The 22,903-nt window shown below is 43.6% G+C and overlaps 1 protein-coding gene and 1 long non-coding RNA gene across 2 annotated transcripts in view; one reads left to right on the top strand and one right to left on the bottom strand.

The window, feature by feature from the left end:
* The window catches only part of LOC127139059 (uncharacterized), a 22,013-nt gene extending 14,590 nt beyond the window's left edge, over positions 1-7,423 (top strand). Inside the window, exon 3 of the long non-coding RNA XR_007808942.1 lies at positions 7,187-7,423. This is a non-coding gene — a long non-coding RNA (uncharacterized LOC127139059). The remainder of the gene's footprint in view (positions 1-7,186) is intronic.
* Positions 1-22,903, bottom strand: part of ece2b (endothelin converting enzyme 2b) — a 27,957-nt gene extending 5,054 nt beyond the window's left edge. The window contains 17 exon segments of the mRNA XM_018662861.2: positions 481-548; positions 803-913; positions 2,084-2,187; positions 2,338-2,415; positions 2,496-2,594; positions 2,713-2,823; positions 4,033-4,147; positions 4,892-5,034; positions 7,441-7,629; positions 7,738-7,803; positions 7,986-8,111; positions 8,113-8,133; positions 9,109-9,233; positions 9,658-9,873; positions 10,421-10,556; positions 12,119-12,205; positions 22,620-22,903. Coding sequence (XP_018518377.1) covers positions 481-548; positions 803-913; positions 2,084-2,187; positions 2,338-2,415; positions 2,496-2,594; positions 2,713-2,823; positions 4,033-4,147; positions 4,892-5,034; positions 7,441-7,629; positions 7,738-7,803; positions 7,986-8,111; positions 8,113-8,133; positions 9,109-9,233; positions 9,658-9,873; positions 10,421-10,556; positions 12,119-12,205; positions 22,620-22,652 — 1,828 coding nt within the window. The 5' untranslated portion in view covers positions 22,653-22,903.

The following is a 22,903-nucleotide window of genomic DNA, read 5'->3' as shown; positions in this document are numbered from 1 at the left end:
ATTTCAGAACAACATTCACATCAGGATCTAGGTGGTAAATATGACTCTGGATCTCTGACTAATAATGAAGTGTCTGTGAGGTAAACATTCACATTAAATATCAGCCAAAGTGAAGTAACCACCTTTCAACACAGGGCAGTCATTTTAAAGATCCTCACAACTTTTTACCAACTGTTTATAACATCAAAGAAACCAACTGATGACCAGTTTTACACTAATTATACAAGAATGAATAGTTTGCATGAGGTAGAGCCCAGACTGAAGAGCTGCACATGATCCTATAAAATGTTACGAACAACATCAAACATAATCAATCACAATATCAATGATCTAACCTGGCATCTATCTGATATTACATTCAAAATCTGTCTGTAAAACACAGTGGGATCAACATCTAAAGAGTGCAGTGAACGCATCATGATGTCCAACAGGGACTGAACCTGTCACAGGAAGTAGATAGGACCAGTGATTCGGACTCACCCTGATCATCAAAGGCGTGAGTGAGCTCGTGACCCATCACAACCCCGATCCCACCAAAGTTCAAGGCCCTGAAAACATGCACAAACAATACAGTTTTAAAGAAGTTTCTCCAAAGACCTGAAGAGTCCAGAAACCAGAGACTAACAGCCTAAAGTCTAAAGTCCTGCTAAAGCCCCCCAGAGACTGCAGTGTTCATTACAGCCCAAATCTGAATAAACAACATCTTGAAAATTTATCTAGTCGTAGAGTCTGGGGTACATCATAAATCACAGACAGACAGACAGGTGGACAGACAGACAGGTAGATATGGAGGAAAACAGACTTGGGGTGGTCGTGGGCGTAGAAAGGAGCTTGTAGGATCCCAGCAGGGAAGACGATGCCGTTCTTAGTGGGCATGTAGTAGGCATTAACTGTAGGAGGAGTCATACTCCACCTGGAGGAGGAAGAGGTAACAAGGAGAGGAGGGAGAGGGAGGAAACAAGGAGAGAAGGAGAGGAAGAGTTAATTCTGGTCCAACCAGTCCATCAACAGCCCAGGGGTTGGATTCACAAAGGATCTTATTTCACCTCCTAAATGAGTTTCTTCTTCAGACCTTTTCACAGACACTTTTAGAGAACTCAAAGATCAAATTTGTTTTATTAATGCGTCAAATATCAAAAAAATTTATCTCTCAAGCCCTGATTTACTGGCCAACAGGTTGAGTTTGGAGGGACGCCCAGACCTAGAGGAGTTCCTGTTGGTGTCAGACTTCATCCATGATAATGATCCCATGATGATGGAGGTCTTCAGAGTTCAAAGCTTTGTTTTTGGTCTGACAGTCACTATGAATTGTGGGAGACTTTCTACACAAATAGATTCAAGTCAAAATTCAAAAATGTCTCATGGACAATCAGAGAAAACAGGTTGTGCTCAACATCGAGTACCAACGTGACAAAAACTGACATCAGTTTTCAGTTTTTAAGACATTTGCAAAAAGATCTGTTTTGAATTTTTCAGCATAGATAGCAGTAAATTTAATAAATCTCTAGGACAATAAAGTGTGTAAAAAGTGAGGCAGCCTGAACAAAATCCAGGGCTGCTGGTGACTAAACAAACATTCACATTTTTGAAGTAATTTCACAGCAATGGGTATAGGATTATTTCAAAGTTTGTTTATGTTTGTAGTGTATTTATAGCAACATGTGAAATGTTGTGATGTACACTTCATGAACAATGAATTATCTGAAGAGCATTTCATTGTTTGGTGCATCTGTCTGACAGCTGAGATAATCCAAGATCATCAGCAACAAACTGGATTTTTCAGTCAGGTGTAATCGGATTGTTTCAATTTGTTACTGAGTTGACCGGATCGTTGTTTATTCCCCTACTATCCAAATACGCTCTTAAAGGCAGATTCTGGTTCTTTCTTTACAAACATCTGACGTGTTGAGATTCTCTGTAGCAGCTGAATGACTGTGAGCAGGTCTCAGGACCAGAAAGTACTTAATTATTTACTCTACATTTGGGCTGACACACTCAGGAGCAACTTTTAGCCTCCGTATTTTTTGTGAATACGACCCCTGATTAGATGTGTGTATTTGTTTCTGGTCTGTGTCAGATTTACTGGTCTTTGTTGGGAGTCTTCCTCAGCTGGTCGGCCATCACTCGGGCTGAAAAGTTGTAGAAGTTCAACATGTTCTGGAAGAAGCTGTCGTCCGACACTTCATACTGAAACACAACAGAGCTGATATGAGACGTGTGTGATGGTGTTTGACAGCAGGGGGCAGCAGAGCACCACAAACCCAAATACAAACATCAACATCCTTTAAATAAAAATACTCTCTCCTCATCGACCGGTCTATCGACAGCGTCACTCACCCCGTCATAAACGTCGTCCAGTTCTTTGGGGTCCAGGATGAATTCTGGGAATCCAATCATATCGTAGATCGCATCTGCCTAACAAGGGACAGACAGAAACAATTAGGTCAATTGTTATCTGTAACTCTACCTGTCAACCTGTCCACCTGAGTTTGTACCTTGTCTTTTGCAGCCTGTCTGGTCTGGTCGTCCATCCAGCTGAGTCTGTCCAGAGCTTCTTTAAATGCTGAGCGGATCTCGTTGATCATCTCCTCGGCCTGAAAAGAAAGAGAAAGAAAGTGGTGGACTAAAATTAACCAGAGCGGACTTGTATCAGATCCAGAACCACCTGTCCTCATCATTATTTCTGCAGGTGTGAGCAGTGCAGTGACTCACAATCTCTTTGCTGTGTTTGTCAAATGTCGCCTTGACAAAGAGCGCTCCCAGGGCGAAGCCCAGAGTGTCGTCAGTGTTCCCAATACAGGTCTGCCAGCGTGGGGTGCAGGACTGCAACAAACACAACCAGTTACCACCGACTAGAACCAGTATGGACCAGTTACAAAGAGGTAGAGACAGTTAAAGCAGGTTAGACAGAGCGGGTCCCCATTAGCACAAGTACAGCCACAGCTCCCTGAGATCTACATCCAGTTACAACCCACTAGAGTCAGTTTCACCCAATTAGATCCAGTTAGAAAGAGTCAGAGCCAGTTACAGATAGCTGCAGGCCAATTAGAAGCAGTAGCAGCCATTTACAGATAGCTTGGCATTAACACCAGTACAGGTGGCAGCTCCTTTGGGTCCAAACCCCTGTAACAGCCAGTTAGAACCAGGTACAGGTGTTAAAGCAAGTTGAGTTAGTTGTAGAGCAGTTACAGACAGCTGGAATCAGTTTTTTGTGTCTCATTCATTAGGTTCCCCATTAGCATCAGCACAGGTGGTGGCTTCATAGAGCTAGAACCAAACGAACATGCGTACAACAAACACAGAAACAAACAAAAAACTCAGCTAGAACTGTTTACTTCCAGTTAGAACCAGTTGCAGATTGGTAGAACCAGCCAGAGTTAGTAGCAGACCAGTTAGAAGAAAGTTAGAAACAATGACAGACCACTAAAACCAGTTTCCCTTAAGCATCAGCACTTGTTCTCTCAGGTCCAAACAAGTCAGAAGAAGCCATTTACAGAAAGTTTAGTTAAACATCAGTTAGAAGCTGTTTATTGTGTCTCATTAGCTGGCAGCCTCCAAGAGTCCAAAACCAGTACCAGCAATTGAGAACCACTCAGAACAAATCCCGCCCAGTTAGAACCAGAAACTGCCCATTGGATCCAGTTAGAGCCAGGTATAGGTAGGTGGAACCAGCAAGGTAGTTGCAGTGGTAGAGTTGCAGATAGTTAGAACCAGTATCCCCATTAACACCAGCACAGCTTAAACCAGTAAGCGCAAGTTTGATCCAGCTTGCAACCATTTAATACCACTTAAAGCAAGAAAGTTAAAGAACCAGTTAGAACCAGCTAAAGCTTCACCAGTTCACAGTTCCACCAACAGGACTAGGACTCTGACAGGGAAGAGGATTACCAACCGCAGTGAGCGTGTCATTAGAAGTATTTATACCTGCTGTGGTAAGAGAAATAACTGTGTCAGTAGTAGTGGTGGTAACAGTAGTATGTATGTTAACAGTAGTAGTAGCAGCATTAACAGTAGTATCTGTAGTATAAGTACCTTCTTGGTTCCGTAGAGACTCTCCAGCAGTTTGTCCTGAGCGTTCTCGAAGCGTTGATCCAAACTAGCCACACTCTTCTGAACCAATGTCCACATCATGTAGTTATTCAACAGACTGAACAGACAGACAGACAGATCACGTTTACCACACTCACCATCTTAGTTCAGCATGTTAGTATACTAACATTAGCTGCAACTACAGAGTCCGGCTGAGGCTGACAGGAGCGTTTGGTCGTAAACCAAAGTACTGGATAAATTAAAATATTGACAATTAAAGTTCCTATAATTTATCCTGAGAGAAATATGAATATCTCAACCACATTTCATCACAATCTGTTGTAGCTGTAAAGAGATTTCAGTCTGGACCCAAGTCTAAAGAGCCATGCTGCTACAGAGACTACAGACAGTCCCAGCAGCAGCAGCCAGGGGGCAGCAGACAGTAGAAATCTCTGAGACTTCAGGCTTGTTTCTGGTGGTTTGGTGCTGATGTGGTTTATCTGCTGATTACATTCTCATTATCTATTAATCACTTAGTCAATAAAGCAACATAAAACCGTCCACCTCAGCTTTTCAGAGCCTCAGTTCACATATTCACATTTCCTGTTCAGTCTAAACAACAGAACTGATCGATTAAACAGATTGTTGCTGTATCACGACAGAAAGAAGAGCTCCTTTGTTTGTTGTACTTTGCTGAGTAACAAGAAAGAGTAAATTAAAACAAAAAGAAAACTGTTTGTACAACTGCTTACTAAGAATAGAACAAAGGCTGGGGAACACAATACGTCCAGTTCATCGAACAAGCGTCCAGGTCTTCACAGACTCTTACTCAGACTCTATACAGACAGTGTTTGTTTCTGACCTGCGGTCGGTCTTGTTGATGAGGTCGGACACCTGCTGCAGGTACTCTCTGGCATACAGGACGACAGGTTCAGTGTCATTCAGCTCGAGAGGAGACAGAGAGGACGATAGGTAGTCCAACCAGTCCACGGCTGGAGCCAGCAACTGAAACAGGAAACAACAAGAGACATTAAATACATAGAAAACAAGACTGAAGACCAGCTGACAGAGATCCAAGGACGGCTCTAAATACTACAGTACCCATAAACCTCTGCTGCTGACACCAGAGACCTGAGACCAGGAGAACAACCTGAATGTGCTGGGTCTGGATCAGAATCAGAACACATACCCATCACCATGGTTACTGATTCCAAACAGATCCAGGATCAGAAAGTGAACTGATTCAAACAAGTGTTACGATAACTACGAGCTGAAAGACTACACTTTAAGAAGCTTTGTGATTGGATGTTTGTTGGTGAAATGCACCCTGGGAGTTACCTTTAACATCTCTCTTTTTATATCTACATTCCTCTGATACCCCTGACCTTTTATCAAAAAACACTGATTTTCTGACACAGATGTTCATTTTTGCTCCAGGAGACTTTGATCTGTAAAAACGAGGTGGAAATCGGACCAGTGGTTTCTCAGTCCGTCCCTCAGTCTGTCTCTGAGCAGTAATCCTCAGTGTGGGAACAGACTGCACCGCCCGGGGGGGAGATGCTGAGATGAAAAACTAATCCCTGCTGTCTGCTTCAGCTTCAAACAGTCAAAAACTAAAAACTAAACTACTGACACAGGACACAACACAGCCACTCACTGGAGCCTGGGACTGATTTGTTAACTGTTGTTTCTGGGATCAAGATGACATTGGTCTATTTAATCCCAAATGCAAACCTGAGTATAAACAACAATAAAATGTCCTGTTTTCAGTTTATTCATCAACAGATTCAGAATTCAGCCTCTGACAGCTGCAGACATACATAGGAAGATACATTTACAGAGCAGTTTTACTCAACTAGAATTACTTCCCCGTGGTTGTATGCGTAAACATGATTTGTAAGCCCACAGTGACCTTGACCTTTGACCTTTGCCCACCAAAATTTAACCAGTTCATCCTCGAATCCAAGTGGACGTTTGAACCAAATTTGAAAGTGTTACTGAGATACTGTAACAGGTAGGAGGCGCTGTGAGCTGGCGTGTTACTGGACAAATGACTTCACACATGCATTAGTTATGAAACCAGAGAAGCTGCTCCTACAGTCAGCTGACTGATGCCTCTGACTGTCGCTTTACTGTCACTCTACTGGACTCCAGGTGGAAAATGAAATCACCTCTTTTGATTATAAGAGAAGGAGAAGGTCAGGATTCATCTGCACCGACACGTTCTGTATCTGAAGTCTGCTTCATGTTCATATCAGCCATGTTTATATAATAACCTGTTATCTAACCTCCCACACGCCCCCCCCCATCTCTCTCAGAGATGCAGGCACATAGCAACAGCTCATGGCAACAGTCGCCATGGTGACCCCAGAAGCCTCTGCAGCCCTGAAGGACGGAGGGAGCTGCAGCAGAGACGGAGACTGCATCAGACCAGTACTACGGCTGATAGTACACATCCATCTGACTGCTGAGCTCGCCATGTGTAACAGCTGTTCATGATCAAAGATGAAAACTGAGGCTGTAACACTGAGGATATCTCAGAAACACCTCGAGGGAATTTTTTCAAATGTGGTACAAATGTTCACTTGGACTCAAGGATGAACTGATTATAATTCGGTGGTTAAAGGTCAAATGTAAAGGTCACTGCATCTTGAGAGACAGCTACAGGAATGATCCCAAAACCAGGAAGTCAGTTAGCATGTTAGCATGTTAGCACTTCCTGTTCCCTTGTCCCAAAATCAGTGTGTTTCTGGTTAAATGTCTGAAATAAGGTCTGTGGTTTTAACACAAGCTCAAGACATTTTCAGGTTTTATTCTCCGACATAAAATGGGTCAGTAAATCCCCCACTCCTGATGTTTGAAGCTTTTACGTGTCTTAAAAAAGGCGGTTGCTAACGAGTGTCTAAATGAGACTACAGAGGTTGTCGGGGACGTTAACATGAAAACCCATCTACTCACCAGTCCACCTTTACAGCCTCGTTGTGTTTCTACTCACGCTCTTTCAAACTCTCACTAACTTTCTAAGAAGAAAGGCTTTTGTAGAAGAGCTCAGAGCTAAATGAAATGACCAGTTGGAAGCTTAGTGGTGGAGACGTTGACGTCATGTGACCGTGGTGTAGTTGGTTTATAGCCTAACATTAGCTTCTTACTTCTGGAGGATTGGATTTAGGCTTCAAACATCAGAACAGTGGTGTTCATCTGTGAAGATTATCTGATCAACTAAACCTGAAGGATCAGAAACTTTAGTTGGTCACAGTTTATTTTCTGGAATAATCCAAAATACTATGAAAAAATCCCATTGGCTTTTTGTGGAGGAACCAGGCTGATGCTGACTTCAGGTTGGACTACAGAAACACATCACCATCCCCTCCCACAGACTCAGTAGTTTCTTCCAGCTGTTGACGGCCTCACCTGTAATTCAGCGATGGTGACCTTGTGGTAGATCTTCTCCTCGTCGCGCCGTTGGTCCTGTGGCACGGTGATGTTGGCGAGCGCCGTCTCAAACTCCAGAATCTGCTGCATCTGAAGCTGAGTGGAGCTCCTTTCCCCACCCAGCAGCATCCCCAGCTCCACCATGTAGTCCAGGTACGCCACCAGCACCTGGGAAAAAAAAAACAGTTTTTCAGAATTATACTAGGAGACTTAGACTCACTGATATCATCTCTGTGTTGTAATAATCAGAATAAACTTGACTTCAAGAATTCTCACCTTCTCATTGGCTGTCTTGTTGAGGTAATAGTCCCTGGATGGCAGGAAGAGCCCTGATTGGTCCACCTGCAGAGGTGAATCACACAGTTCATCAGAAAGCCAACAAGTCTTTATTACTTTCATCAGTTCATCAATTACAGCTGCTGAATTCTCTTTTAAATGAGACTTTTCGTCACTGTTGTACTTTGTTAACCCTCTTTGGTCTAGCTCTGGTTCTGGTTCAGAGTCTGGTTCTGGGTCAGGCTTACTTGGATAACATTGCTGTTGGAGTTTTTGGGATCAGCGCTGACTCCGACACTGAAGAAGGGCTGAGCTCTGTAGGGACCAGAAACCACCTTCAGAACCTCCATGAAGTTCTCCTTCTCCCAGGGACCCTGTCATGTTCCAGCCCCCGATCTAAAGAGAGAGTTCACTCGTTGATTACTGAACAAACAGACTGATCATTTAATTAATCTTAGAGTGTAAACAGTAAATACATATATTTATGACTGAATTAGATCAGTTTGGTTTCATCTATTTAAAGACAAAAACTCTACACCTGTTTGCTGATGATACCCTCTTATTCTTCTATGATTTGTTTTCTAGTATTAACACAATAATTTCCTAAACCACACTTACTACACCAGACTAATTATTGTTACTATTAAAAACTATCAGATTTAAAGGACTTTCACAAAATATTACTGAAAAGATTATATTTGGAAAAAAACCCTTCAAACTTCTGAACCTATAGAACAAATTTTATCATCAGCAAAAAATGTAAAGTTTTAATTGGGTACAACAGCGAAAATGGTAAAAGGTTCTACAATATATACAAATATATCATGTATCATCATATATCAGTGTGTTGGTCAGGAGAAGATGATGTTTGATTAAAGAACAGCAATGACTACAGGGTTCAGGAAAGTGAACAGAGGTCTCACTCTAACACTGTCAGTTCCCTTTGGGATTAATAAAGTCCTCCATCCAAAATCTAAATGGTTCTTCCTGTTGGGACCATGAATGTCCAGTGTTATAATGATCTGCTGACTGGTTATCATCATGGTGTTATTACTATATAAATGGCTCACGGAAGGACTTTCATTAAAACCTGTCCAGCAGTCAGAGCAGGTTTACCTCTGTACAGGGAGCCGAGAGGGAACAAAAGTGCCCTGAGGAAATGAACTGAACAATATAAACTTTCAAACTTTGAACTCAGGCCTCCTCTACAGGACAGGGCTTACACATTATACAGTAATGGTCTCTTTTAGGCTCCTGTACTGTCAGTTAATGTCGAAGCACTAAGTCTTTTTTGGAGGGATTTAAACCATGTGAGGCTGTTGCACCTGAACTGATGTGGTTACCGTGGCAATAGGGTGTATGAGTGGTTACCTTGGCGATCAGGTCTATGAGAGGCTGAGCTCCCAGCTCTTCGATCCTCTGTGTGTTGAGACAGGACAAGTAGTAGGACTGAGTCTTCCTCTCCGCCTCACTGCTGCCGTTAAAAGTCCCGTTCTCTAAAAACAAAAAAACAATAACAACACAGTCAGGGTTTAATGTTCTCTGTTCTCTGGACTGGACCGAGTTGGATCAGATCTTTCCTAGTCTGGGTCAGATAAAATCATGTAATGTGTGGATTGAAACTTCCTGATCCAAAAAACGGGTTAGGTATCTATATCACCACCAGACTCCATTGACAAAAACTGGAATTTTATCAAGCAGAACACAGGAGCTGCTGGAACACCACTGCCTCCATCTGTTAGTGTGTTTGTGTTACTGGATTAGTCCTAGTCTTATGGACTCCATTAGTGTTTAAAGTCTTTCCTTTAAGGCGCCAATAACCTTCAACTCAGTGAGTGAAGCCTGAGAGAAACCCAGGACAGAAAAAGTCCACAAACTTTATTCTGTCTCCACCCATCTGACTCCACCCGCCTGTCTTACCCAGCAGGTGTTTGAGGAGCGCTTGGTTCTGCTCCCAGATGCTGTTGAACGTGGACCAGCGCGACCGTCCGTCAGGCAGCGGGTTCTTCCTCATCCAGCCTCCACAGGCGAACTGGTAGAAGTCTTGGCAGGGGTCGGCGCTGCGGTCCATCGCCTCCACCATCTGACTGGCCACCGTGATGCATGCCTCCGACAGGCACAGGCCACGCCCACTGTCTGCAAAGCATCATGGGAGAGAGAAAAACAGATGAACAAATAACCAGAGGGAACGGAAAACTGAAGCCGCAGGTTTTATATGGAAGTTATAAAAGAAAAGAGAAGACGGACGAGGATAAGAAAGGAAAGCAGAGACAGGAAAAGAAAGGAGGAGGCAGAGAATAGAAGGAGGTAGGGAAGGAAAGGAGGAGGTAGAGACAGATGGGTGTGGGTAGGAAAGGAAGGGAAATAAAATGAAAGGAAGGAAGGGATGGGCTGAGAGGGAAAGGAGGAGGTAGAGAAGGGTACGTAGGGAAAAGAAAGGAAAGTAAGTAGAGACAGGGATGAAGAGAAGGAAATAAGGAGGTGAGGAAGGAAAGGAGGAGGTAGGAAAATGAGAGGTTGTGTAGGAAAGGAGGGAAAGGAAAGGGATAGGAGGGAAGGGAAGGAAGTGGTAGAAAAGGAAAGGAGGGAGCTGAAAGGAGGAGAGGGAGGGATAGGATGGGGTAGGAAAGGAAATAGGAGAGAGGGAATAAACAAAGGAAAGGAGGAGGCAGGTGTTTGTTACCTGAGCTGAATCCCAGTCCCAGGACCAGCAGACAGGCCAGCAGAGCCAGCAGAGCAGCCAGCAGCAGGACTGAGAGCAGGACCTCCAGCTGAGTCCTCCTGCCCAGGATGTCCACACCTCCCTTCCTGAAACCCACCTGAGACACAGGAACAGAGAGGCCGAATGAAAACAGCTGTCCAACTCTAACCCCAAGGCCTGATGGGATATATAATCTCTCCAGTGTGTTCTGGTCCGTCCAGTTCCTGTCTGCAGATTCCTTCATTAAAAACATGTAAAATCCTAATCTGAGACCAGTCAGGCCAGTTTTACTCAAATATCAGAATCAGAAATTTGCCTCGGGGGTTTAAACTCTGTATAGAATAAGGAAAAACTGGAAATCTAATCTCCTACAAAACATTGACATGTGACCAACAGAAACTGATTTGCTGTTTTCAGGAAACCACCCAGAGACTCTGAGCTGCTGTTTGGTCAACAGGCTCAGACAACTGGTTTATCTGCTGCAGCACCAACATCCATCATGTTACTGAGCCTCCTAGAAATCAGGTTTTTATACTAATCTGCAGCAGTAAATTCAATCTGATGGGAACACTGCACTGTATTCGACAAGTCTCAAGTCGTTTGTTTTCCACCTGAATCTCTGATCTCTCACCTGTAGTGACTCCAGCTTTATGAACCACTTCTCTGGTTCTGTTCAGACTCTAACAGCTCCTGGTTCAGGGAAAGATATTGATCTGGTTCCATAAAGTTCTGGACTGTAGGTATGAACTCCCAGACAGGAAATACTTTTCACAAACTGCTGACTGTCTAATCTGCTCCTCTACAAAGTCCTATCAGAGGAATCTGTGATCAGAGTCACAGGTTTTAGTTTTATTTACATTTTTTGATCAGTTACCAAACGTGGTTTCTTTAGGCTTCAGTCATTATCAGGAAACTCTTCAAACTCACAGATTATATATTGTGATAAATATCAATAGCAATAAATATGCAAAGAAATTGTGATCAGATTTTTTGCCCAGTCCTGTTACAGACACAGTAAAAGTCCTTGTAGACACCTGAACATCTGAAAAACCGTCTGGAGGACGCAGCACATTCTGTCTAAGGCTCCTGTGGAGTTTTCCTCCAAACAAAGAAAAGTGTTTATTTTCAGGTGGTGTCACAGTCCTGACCTTTCTACGTCCTCTAGACTTGGACTAGATCCAGTCAGGGACAGTTTAGTGACACATAAACATCATGTCTCAGAGACGGGATTGTGTCAGTTCCCTAAACCTGTGTGACCCCTCTCAGTCTGGATCCATGATTCTGGTTCCAGAAGTCTTTGTATGTATTACTGAGTGTAACTGAAACTCCTCCTCCTCACATTTGTTGTACTGAGTTTCTGACTGGATCTCCTCCAGACCCCCTGCAGCGCCTCTCTTTGTGGGTGGTGGACCCACACCGAGCTGTTTTCAGCCTGAACCCCCACCCCCCTTCCTCAGGTCTGTAACTCTGTCCTAGGATTTGAATCAGTCTGAATCTGGGACTCCACCTGGGACCAGTTAGCCACGGGAGATTTCAGCAGATTTCCTGAGGACACGACTGAAGTTATATTTGTAAAAACTCATTTTCCAGCTCGGCTGAGTCACTGTCCTCTCTGAGGGTCTCTGACAAACACTGTCTGTTTCCTCTCTGTTACTTCTTCTTTTGGTTGCGTTCACTGACCTCCACTCTGTCAGGAGACGAGGCTGCCTCAGCTGGAGCGTCCGACACTTCCTCCTCCTCCAACGTAGCTCGCTTATAGCTGGACATCTGCAGAGAGAGGCAGACAGGATGTCAGTAATGATCACACTAACACTGATAAATGAGGAATCAGTCAGGATTAATCCAATCTGCAGCGAGGAAACAGAGCTTTTCAGAACTCTGTCGTCCGATCATCAACCTTCATAAAAACAAGTGAAGTCAGTCTGGCTGCTGGTCCAGGTCTCCAGCCCTCTGTAGATGATGGAGGACTGGATTCTGTCTCCCTGTAGCCATGTTGGCGTCATGACCGATAACAGTGTTGGTCCAGACTGTGATGAGGACACTCGCGGTCCCAGATGATCACCTGACCTTTCCTCTGGCGCCACCAGCAGGCTGACATTTCAGTTTGAACTACACGTAACATTTCCAGCTTCTCTCTCAGATGTAAAGATGATGTGACAGTGTTAACCTGTGCACTTAATTCACTGTTGTTTCTATTGATTGTTGTACTTTTCTGTATTTATTATGCATTGACCGCTGACTGTCAGCCAGATCGGTCCCCAGGGATATTAAAGCTTTACTCTGATATCAGCTCTCAGCGCTGGTTCGACACATTCAGCTGAGCTCTGATACTCAGACAGAAATGTTTTTGTCTCCACAACAGAAACTCTGCTTTTTAACACCTTTTATTAAAACAAACAAACAAACAAATAAATCAGCTTCTTCTTTGTGCAGCGCTCTGGACTCGGCTAAACTCCTGACTCAGAACTTTTAGGACAATAAACTATTAGTCTGGTGCTAAGAATTATGTTGTATATAATTTATCTTTGTACGAGGTGTATGAGTCTCAGATGGTGTTTGATTCTCTTACAGAACAAGACTTTAACTACTTAGAAGTGAATGGCAACCACATTTAAATCAGGTACAGTTTTTTCATGTTATAGGTGCAGTCTCAGGACTTATTGATCGCACCTCTTGTGTGCTCAGATGTGGTATTTGAATGTGTCATTCCTGAGAAAATAAGTTTTCTGTTGCTCTTACAACACGATCTTTTGTTTATTGAGATAAAAACTGATTTTATAAATGAATATTTAAAGAAGTCACTGCAGGTGTTGAGCGTTTCTTTTCTTTATTTGAAAGTTTTTGGGTGAATATAATCTATGTAATAGAATCTCTTTTTTTATCTTCAGAAGACTTTTGTTATATTTTCACGTTTGCTCAATAATCAGACCTGTACATGTTATTTCTCAGACCCTGTTCTTAATGTTTGGATATTTTCTACATATCACAGTTTACTCTCTCTGTCACTACACCTCTGCTCTGTTGTTCATTCTGTACATGAGTTTATCTTCATGTATCTCAGTGTGCAGTTTGTTGTAGAAGATAAACTGTGTTTCGTTGTGCTGCTCTGTTTTGTGTTAAATGATAAAAGCAAGTTGAAGGATTGTAAAGTTAAAGTGAGAGCAGAGCGGAGGCTCAGCATGAGGAGATATTTAACTGTGATCAAATAAATCTCCACTTCCTCTGTTTACACTCAGCTCCTCTCTCTCTCTGCTTCACTCTCTGTGTCTCTCTACCACTGACCCCCCCCTCCCCGCCCCCTCCCTCGGTCATTGTGTGGCAGAAATATAAACAGTGCAGCTGCTCCACCCTGCAGAGAAACACTCACTGATCCTGGATCGCACAAACACAACAGAAACAAGTTTTACAAACTTAAAACCGCTGCAGGGTTCGCATCGTTTCACCACAGCAACGCCTCCTGTGCTGCGTCCGGTTACCACGGAAACCACTGCACCGCTCCTGCAGCTGCTAATGCTGCTGTTGGCATGGAGGCGATTCAGCTCTGCTGCAGGAGAGATGAAGGACGGAGACGTGTGATGACTGTGGAGACGTCTTCACCTATAAAGCAGTCCACACACTGCTCTGTAAACCCACACAAGTCCGAGACAAAACATCAACGAGTCCGAGTCAAAACATCAACGAGTCTGAGTCAAAACATCAACGAGTCAAAACATCAACGAGTCAAAACATCAACGAGTCTGAGTCAAAACATCGAGTCAAAACATCAACAAGTCTGAGTCAAAACATCAACGAGTCAAAACATCAACGAGTCTGAGTCAAAACATCAACGAGTCTGAGTCAAAACATCAACGAGTCAGAGTCAAAACATCTACGAGTCTGAGTCAAAACATCAACGAGTCAGAGTCAAAACATCGAGTCTGAGTCAAAACATCAACGAGTCTGAGTCAAAACATCAACAAGTCTGAGTCAAAACATCAACAAGTCTGAGTCAAAACATCAACGAGTCAGAGTGAAAACATCAACGAGTCAGAGTCAAAACATCAACGAGTCAGAGTCAAAACATCAAACATCAACGAGTCAGAGTGAAAACATCAACGAGTCAGAGTGAAAACATCAACGAGTCAGAGTCTGAGTCAAAACATCGAGTCTGAGTGAAAACATCAACGAGTCTGAGTCAAAATGATCATGAGACTGAGTCTTAAATCTGATCTTAAAGGCTTAAAAATGAAACGATAAAACCTGGAGTGAAATATTTACACGTCCTTCACTCTGTCGTTAGGTCTTAGTTATAAATCTCTGAAACTCTCTGAAGTTACGATGCTTTTCAGGAAACGTGTGTCTGGTTTAAGAGGGTGGTTGAGATGGATTTTACCATCATCTGAGCCTCGGGAAGCGTTTAGTGAAGCGGGTGTGAAGCAGCAGTAGCAGCAGCAGATCTGTGTCAGTGTCAGTCGTGGTCAGGAGGGTGGAAACGTCTTCCTGTCTGTCTCTGCAGAGTCTCAGTGTCCTGATGTCCTGCAGGAAACTAAAGGTTTCCAACTGTTTCCTTCCTTAACACCCTCACTGAGACCTGTCTGTCTGCCTGTCTCTCTCTCTCTCTCTCTCTGTCTCTGGCTCTGTCAGTGTCTCTCGCCCCGGCTCTGTTCTCTTTAATTGATGACGCACACAGAGGGGGAGAGAGGGGGGAGTGGGTGAGTGGGGTTGCTAGGAGACAGGAGTGTGTGTTATATCTCTCTGTAGAGGGTGATGTCACTGTGTGTGTCTTTGTGTGTGTTTGTGTGTAATTAGATAATGTGTGTGAATCATCTCCATTCAGCTCTAATGGACTTCACTGCAGCTTATATAACATCTGTCTGTCTGTCTGTCTGTCTGTCTGTCCCTGGCTGTGAAACCTGCTCTTTTGTCCCCTCTCAGCCTCCGTACTTTAAACACCAGCCTCAGACACAAACACTGCTGAGGAAACAGTCAAACATCCAGTAAATCACCTCTGATCCTCCACAACAACACAACGAGGAGGCTGATCAGTTTCACCTCTCTGCATCCACAGTGTGTTTAGCTTAGCTTAGCACAAAGACTGGAAGCGGAGGGAAACTGTTAGCCTAGCTTATCAAGCACATTTCTACACAAACTGCTGCTACAGTGGTTGAAGTAAGCAAACACTGTAGGAGCATACTGTCGGTAAACACTTGGAAATTTGTGTCGATTGAGACGATAAGCTCAGGGCAACCTATCAGACAGCAGCATTAACACAACAACACACCCATTTCCTGACCGACCGACGGTAAAGAAAGCTGTGAAGTCCAGATGAAGACGGTCTGACGAACAAGATGGAAACACAACAAATTTACAATCAGCTGAAAGGGTTTCATCCCAGAGACCACACAGAGAGGATGAAGATGCTGTTTGTCCGTCCACACCAAGTCCTAGCAGCGCTAACAGCTAACAGGGCTAACAGCTATATATATAGCAATATAGCTAGGATTCTGTCTTTTCTTTCCATAGCAGACGCTGAAATTCTAGTCCATGCCTTTGTTTCTTCTAGACTGGATTATTGTAATGTTTTGCTTTCAGGACTACCGCGTGCTAGCACTAAAAGTCTGCAAATGGTTCAGAATGCTGCAGCTAGAATGCTAACCAAATCGAGAAGGTTTGACCATATTACCCCAGTTCTAGCTTCCCTTCATTGGCTCCCTGTTCATGTTAGATCAGACTTTAAAGTTCTCTTAATGACTTATAAAATTCTAAATGGGTTAACCCCTCATACCTGTCTGATCTTCTTAACCCTTATATTCCCTCCCGTGCTCTGCGTTCTCAGAGTGCAGGGCTGCTGTCTGTCCCCAGAGTCAAAAAGAAGTCAGCAGGCTGCAGGGCCTTCTCCTATCGGGCCCCCTTCCTCTGGAACAACCTCCCTAGTGATATTAGACAGGCTGACTCAGTTGAGGCCTTTAAATCCAAACTAAAAACTCATCTTTATGCCTTAACTTTTAACTAGCACATTATTCTGGTTCCTATTTCAGGATACCAATTTTCCGTCTCAATGCATCAGTTAAGCTTAATAGTTATTAAATGCTGTCCATGATGTCCTGCTGATGAGATTACTATAAACCGTCTTAATATCGCTGCATCACTCTAACTGTGTGTTTCTTCCATCAAACACATTACTGCCCAGGCTGTGCTTCTCTCTCTCTCTCTGCTACTGTCTCTTACTGCAGGGTTCTGTCTCTGGAGCTGTAGAGGCTCCTGCTGCTCCCATGATCCAGCTCAACTGATGATGTTACAATAATTTAACATTTATTAGTGTTAGTGATAGAGTTAGTACTGCTAATGTTTCACTTATCATTGCTATTTCTTTAGCTATAATAATAATAATAATAAAATATTATTATTATTACTACTACTATTTACATTTTGACTTAGTCTGTGTATCTGCAATGTTGTCTCCGCCCCCTCTCTCTGTCTTCACCCAACCGGTTGAGGCAGATGGCCGCCCACCTTGAGTCCGGTTCTGCTCGAGGTTTCTGCCTCTTAAAAGGAAGTTTATCCCTCCACAGTCGCCTAAGTGCTGCTCATGGTGGATCTGTTGGGTTTTCTCTGTAAATTTTTATAAGATAAAGAGTTCGGTCTAGACCTGCTCTATATGTACAGTGCCTCAAGATAACTTCTGTTGTGAATTTGACTTGACTTGAGCTAACAGCTAACAGGGCTAACAGCTAACAGGGTAACAGCCAACAGGGCTGAATCAAAACATCGATCCTGTCGTCTTTTGTGGCCAAGTGGATCAGTTTCCTACCTGACGTCACCTCTGAGTTGACGGCCTTCCAGTTAAGAAGTCTGAAAAACATGGCCGCTCTCAGAGCCTTTATAGCTGCTCTTTCAGAGAATCAGAACAAATCTGCTCCACCTGAAGAACACCTCAGCTACTTCAGAACGTTCTTAAAGAGACGTTCACATTTAACTGTTGGAAAAAAGATGTACCATTAAACCATGAAGGTGAACTGATTCAGACGTATCTCAGACTAGCTGTTGTTAGCAACAGTTGCTAACATCGCTCTACAAACAGCGTAGCAACATGTCCACAGATAAACCTGAACAGTTCTCTGTGTCTGACTGACTTCATGTAAACTAATGAGACTGAGCTGCTATATATCCCAGACAGGAAATACTTTTCACAAACAGCTGGCTGTCTAATCTGCTCCTCTACATAGAAGGTCCTATCAGAGAAAAGCTTTTAGCTTTATTTGCATTTTCTTTTCAGTTACCAACAGTGGTTTCTTTCAGCTTCAGTCATTATCAGTATACTGTTCAAACTCACAGATTACATATTGTAAGTATCGATGTCGATCAATATAAGATCTTGTTTTTTGCCTTATCACCCAGCCCTGTTAGAGACACTGTAAAAGTCCTTGTAGACACCTGAAAAGACATGAACACACCTGAACAAGTGTCAGAACACCAGAAAAATGCTGTCAGACGCAGAACAAACTGATTATATCAAAGGATCCTGTTGAGTTTTCTTACAAACAAAAGAAAGGTTTCTGTTTATTTTCACCAAAACTCTCTGTGTGAGGTCCTTCGTCATAAAACATCTGCGGATTAAATCCAGTGTCCATGTTTACTGGCTGATGGACACCTGTGCAGCTGCACCAGATAAACAACCAGAGACCAGGAAACATTTACGTCTCCAGTCAAATACCCGACACTGAAAAGGTCAAATTAACGATAATAAAAGATAAAATCGACAGACGCCCTCCTCCTCCTCCTCCAGTGTTCACTGCGTCACTGAGCGCGTGCAGATGAACCTCGTGTCATCTCGCATCAAACTGCAGCAGCTGCTGAACAATTACGACTTCAACCCACGCAAACACAGAGAGGAGGCAGGACGCCGTGTCCACGCTCAGCATCAGTACACCCAGAGTACACAGGCAGACAAGATCAGCTCAGTTATAGGAAACTACATGATAGATTAGATTCTAAAGTCTCTGCAGGGTCACAGAGGATGGAGTTTATTGTTCAAAGTTCTGGCAAATCTGACCCAGGATCAGTCATGCTGCATTAGCTGCTAGCAGCTCCCTTTTTATGCTGTAACCATGGAAACAGACAACAGCCACCCTATCACTAACGACGCTGAGGAAAACAAACATATTTTTATGGTTTCTAAGGGAGTTTGTGTTTGTTTACACCACACTGATAAAAACACAACATCCTAGAAAAATCTCTAAATATATCACTACCAGACTCCATTGACAAAAACAGGGATTTAACCAGGAGCTGCTGGAATACCACTGCCTCCATCTGTTAGTGTGTCTGTGTTACTGTGTGGTACTTTTACTTCAGTAAAGTATCTGATTACTTCTTCCACCACTGAAAGTCCCACAGTAACACAGACACACTAACAGATGGAGGCAGTGGTATTCCAGCAGCTCCTGGTTAAATCCCTGTTTTTGTCAATGGAGTTTGGTAGAGATATATAGAGCTGTTTCCTCCAACCTAAAACTGGTCTAATCATCTGACGCTAAACCTCCTCCATCAGCTCCAGCAGCACCTGCATGCCCTCACCATGGCAACCGTTTACATCCCCGCCTCCCCCGTGACCTCTGACCTCTATATATAAACACCGCCTCAACACGACACAGGACAAAGACAGGGCACCTCCCCCGCCCTCAGAGCTCCACTCCACAGGTCAATCATTAAACCAACAGAGACCAGACTGAGCCCTGGTCTCCACCTCAGAAACCAATCGATCGATCGATCAGTTAATCATCAAATAAACTGTGAGAGTAATGATCAGAAACCCAGAGATTTACTATTAAATGAACCAATAGATCGATTAATTGACTCATCAATATATTGATTAATCACTGGAGTTGTTTTTCAGTCAGTAACTGGATCTGTGTGGACAAAACAAATCATCTGAACTGATCACTAATCATGTGATCAATAAAAAAATATTTTGAGCTGATTATTGATAATTATTGATTATTATTGATCATAACTTTTAGCCCTGATCATGAGGATGAAAATGATGAAGATCAGATATTAAAAGGCAAACAACAAGGGAAATAATGAGGAGGAGAAACAACAACAAAAAAGAACTTTAAAGGATAAATCATATATTTCTACCAGACTCCATTGACAAAATCAGGGATTTAACCAGGAGCTGCTGGAATACCACTGCCTCCATCTGTTAGTGTGTCTGTGTTACTGTGTGACTTTCAGCAGTGGAAAAAGTAATCAGATACTTTACTGCAGTAAAAGTATGACACAGTAACACAGACACACTAACAGATGGAGGCAGTGGTATTCCAGCAGCTCCTGGTTAAATCCCTGTTTTTCTCTATGGAGTCTGGTAGAGAGATATGGTGATGTTTCTGGTAAGACAAAGATGATGAACAGCTGCTCAGTTGGAAACATTGAGGATGATGATGAAGGTCACACTGAACATAGCAGTGGTCAGTGGTCATCCAGGGTGTCTTGGTTTGTTTTGTTGCTCAGATGGAAACTGGGCGTCTTAAGACAGGAAGTCACAGAGCTGCAGACAGGAAACAGTAAACCCTGCCCAACCCAACACACACACACAAACACACACACACTCTGCCAGCTCGCTGTAACTCTGGAAACTCACACTCAGAACATCTGATACAGAGAGTTCAAGAAAACAACCAGAACTGAGATAATCAATAATCAGTCGATTGACAGGAAATTAATCTGCAGCTGTGATGATTTGTCACTTCAGTCATTTATCAATAAAAAACTTAACTGCCACTGTTGCCTTTTATCACTGTAAACTGAATCTGATGACAATAAAAATTCAATAGACTCCATTGACAAAAACAGGGATTTAACCAGGAGCTGCTGGAATACCACTGCCTCCATCTGTTAGTGTGTCTGTGTTACTGTGTGACTCTCAGTGGTGGAAGAAGTAATCAGATACTTTACTGAAGTAAAAGTACCACACAGTAACACAGACACACTAACAGATGGAGGCAGTGGTATTCCAGCAGCTCCTGGTTAAATCCCTGTTTTTGTCAATGGAGTCTGGTAGTGATATATAGAGATGTTTCTGGTTAAACTAAAAGGATCTGTCCTCTTTAATAAAAAAGCTCTGTCTCTGTAGGAATCCTATCATCATGTTGTCAGACACTTAAAATAACAATCTGAGTCTGTCAGTGGACGGACTTTGACGTCTTTAAAAACACCTGAGGAGGTCTCTGTTCTCTCAGCTTGTCTCCTCAGGCAGTGTTTGGATCAGATTCTTTTCGGTTTCCCTGAACTCATCAAACCAACCTGCTCTCTGAAAGTTTCAGTTCAGAGCCAATGTGACCGAGCACATCAAACAAACAGGTAGGACTTGATTTAACACACCTATGACTTCCTCATTCTGACTGTTTCCTGGAAAGAACTGTAACTAATACCGATTTCCTGCCTTTAAAACCAGTCAAAGACTGGTTCATATTCTCTGATTCATCACACATTTGTTAGAAATGTGCAGAACTAAAGTAAAGTATCAACCCAGACTCCTCCATCCTGTGGTTCTGGTCCTGTAGAGGGATGAAGCTCGTACATTAATACAAACTGAATTTTTGACAAAGATTGAATTGATCAATAATCAGGATTGTTTCCAGTCAATTGAAGCTCCTATGAGCTGCGTAGGTCAGATGTTTGTTTCAGTGAGTGTGTTATGTATTTATCTCTGCGTGAAGCCGCCGGCCGCCATCAGCTGATCTGCAGGCATCATGAACTGACCTTTATTTACCTCCAGAGCAGAGACAACTGCTGCCTTTATTCAAAGGATTCAAACACACACACTGATCCTGATCCTCATCAGAGGGTCTGCTGGAGGTTAATGAACAGACCTTCATCACCTGAACAATAACACCAACAACCACACCAACTGTTCTCCAACCAGCTGCTCCAACAACCAACCAACACTCTGGGAAATGAAATTCACAAATATTGAATGCTCCATTAAAATCTGTTTTGTTTTAGCTCCTGATGAAGAACAGCAGCCTGCCGACACAAGGCCGACACAAGGCCGAGACAGAGCCGACACAGAGCCGACACAAGGCCGAGACAGAGCCGACACAAGGCCGAGACAGAGCCGACACAAGGCCGAGACCAGGCCGAGACAGAGCCGACACAAGGCCGAGACCAGGCCGAGACAGAGCCGACACAGAGCCGACGACCAAGGCCGAGACAGAGCCGACACAGAGCCGAGACCAGGCCGAGACCGAGACAGAGCCGACACCAGCAGAGCCGAGACAGAGCCGACACAGAGCCGACCAGGCCGAGACAGAGCCGACACAGAGCCGAGACAGTAAAGTTAGATCCCACTAACATCATGACAGTAATCAGGAGGTGAGTTTTCACCAGTTCAGTTTCTGACGTCTCATTTGTCCGACAGGAAACAGACGTAACATTCGAACATTCAGACGTTAGAGGAGAAAATCAGGCTCTGATGCAACAAGTCAAACTAAAGGAAGAACAATTCGACCTGTTTTTAAAACTCAGATTCACGTTTTGGGGGTTTTCTCTCGTTTCAGGCTCCAGACTCTGATCATTGGAACAAGATGATTTTTATTGGAAACAGGTTGAAATGTTCCTGCAGCAGAGTTTTATGAAGAAGTAACAACATGTTTCCTCCTCTCCCTGAGGACCAGGATGAAGAAAAGGCTTTTATTGTGTGTTTACAGGAAGTCTCCTCTTCTTCTTCTGTGGTTCAAATGACCTGAAACAAACCTCAGACCAGAAAAACCTGTTTCTTTCTTTCTTTTGGATTATTATTATTTATTTTTTTTTACAGTTTTGATGAAAAACTGCGGAGAGACTTTGAGTTTATTGACCGCGTGTTGTCTCCATGATATCGATCAGTTCAGTAATCAATCAGCCTGTTTGATCAGTGACGTCAGCAGGAGGTGGAAGCTGCTGATTTCAGGCCTGAAAATGTTTCAGATGAAAACAAACTGAAGCTGATCTTCAGTCTGCTCTGACGTGTCCACAGGTTTATTGATCCCAGTCAGTGATTGACAGGTGATCAGCATCAGCCGCAGACTCAGACCCGGTGGACTCACACAGGAGCGCGTGGGCTGCGACTGTCACGCGTCCCGGCGCGTGCATGCTGCTGCTAAGTGTTGTGTGTTATGTTGTTGTGTGTGTGTGTGTGTGTGTGTGTGTGTGTACTCACGGTGTTCCGGAGGTCCTGCAGCGCTACGCTCATCCTGGAGCTCCGTCCCCGAAAACAGAGCGCTACCGACGGCCGCTCCGTCGGCCCATCCTCCTCTCCCCCGGCTGTCCGTCCGTCTGTCCTCCGCTCTGCCCGTCTCTCTCTCTCTCTCTATCTCTCTGTCTGTCTCTGTCTGTCTGTCCTTCTTCTCCTTCTGTCCGTGCAGCAGCAGCAGGAGGATCAGGAGCTTTTTCTGCTCTCTCTCTCTCTCCCTCCCTCTCTCTCTCTCTGTCTCCTCAGACCCC

The sequence above is a fragment of the Lates calcarifer genome, linkage group LG21 (genome assembly GCF_001640805.2).
Source record: "Lates calcarifer isolate ASB-BC8 linkage group LG21, TLL_Latcal_v3, whole genome shotgun sequence".
NCBI classification, from domain to species: domain Eukaryota; kingdom Metazoa; phylum Chordata; class Actinopteri; family Centropomidae; genus Lates; species Lates calcarifer.
Note: the sequence above shows the minus strand (reverse complement) of the source record. Positions and strands in the feature narration are given on the sequence as shown.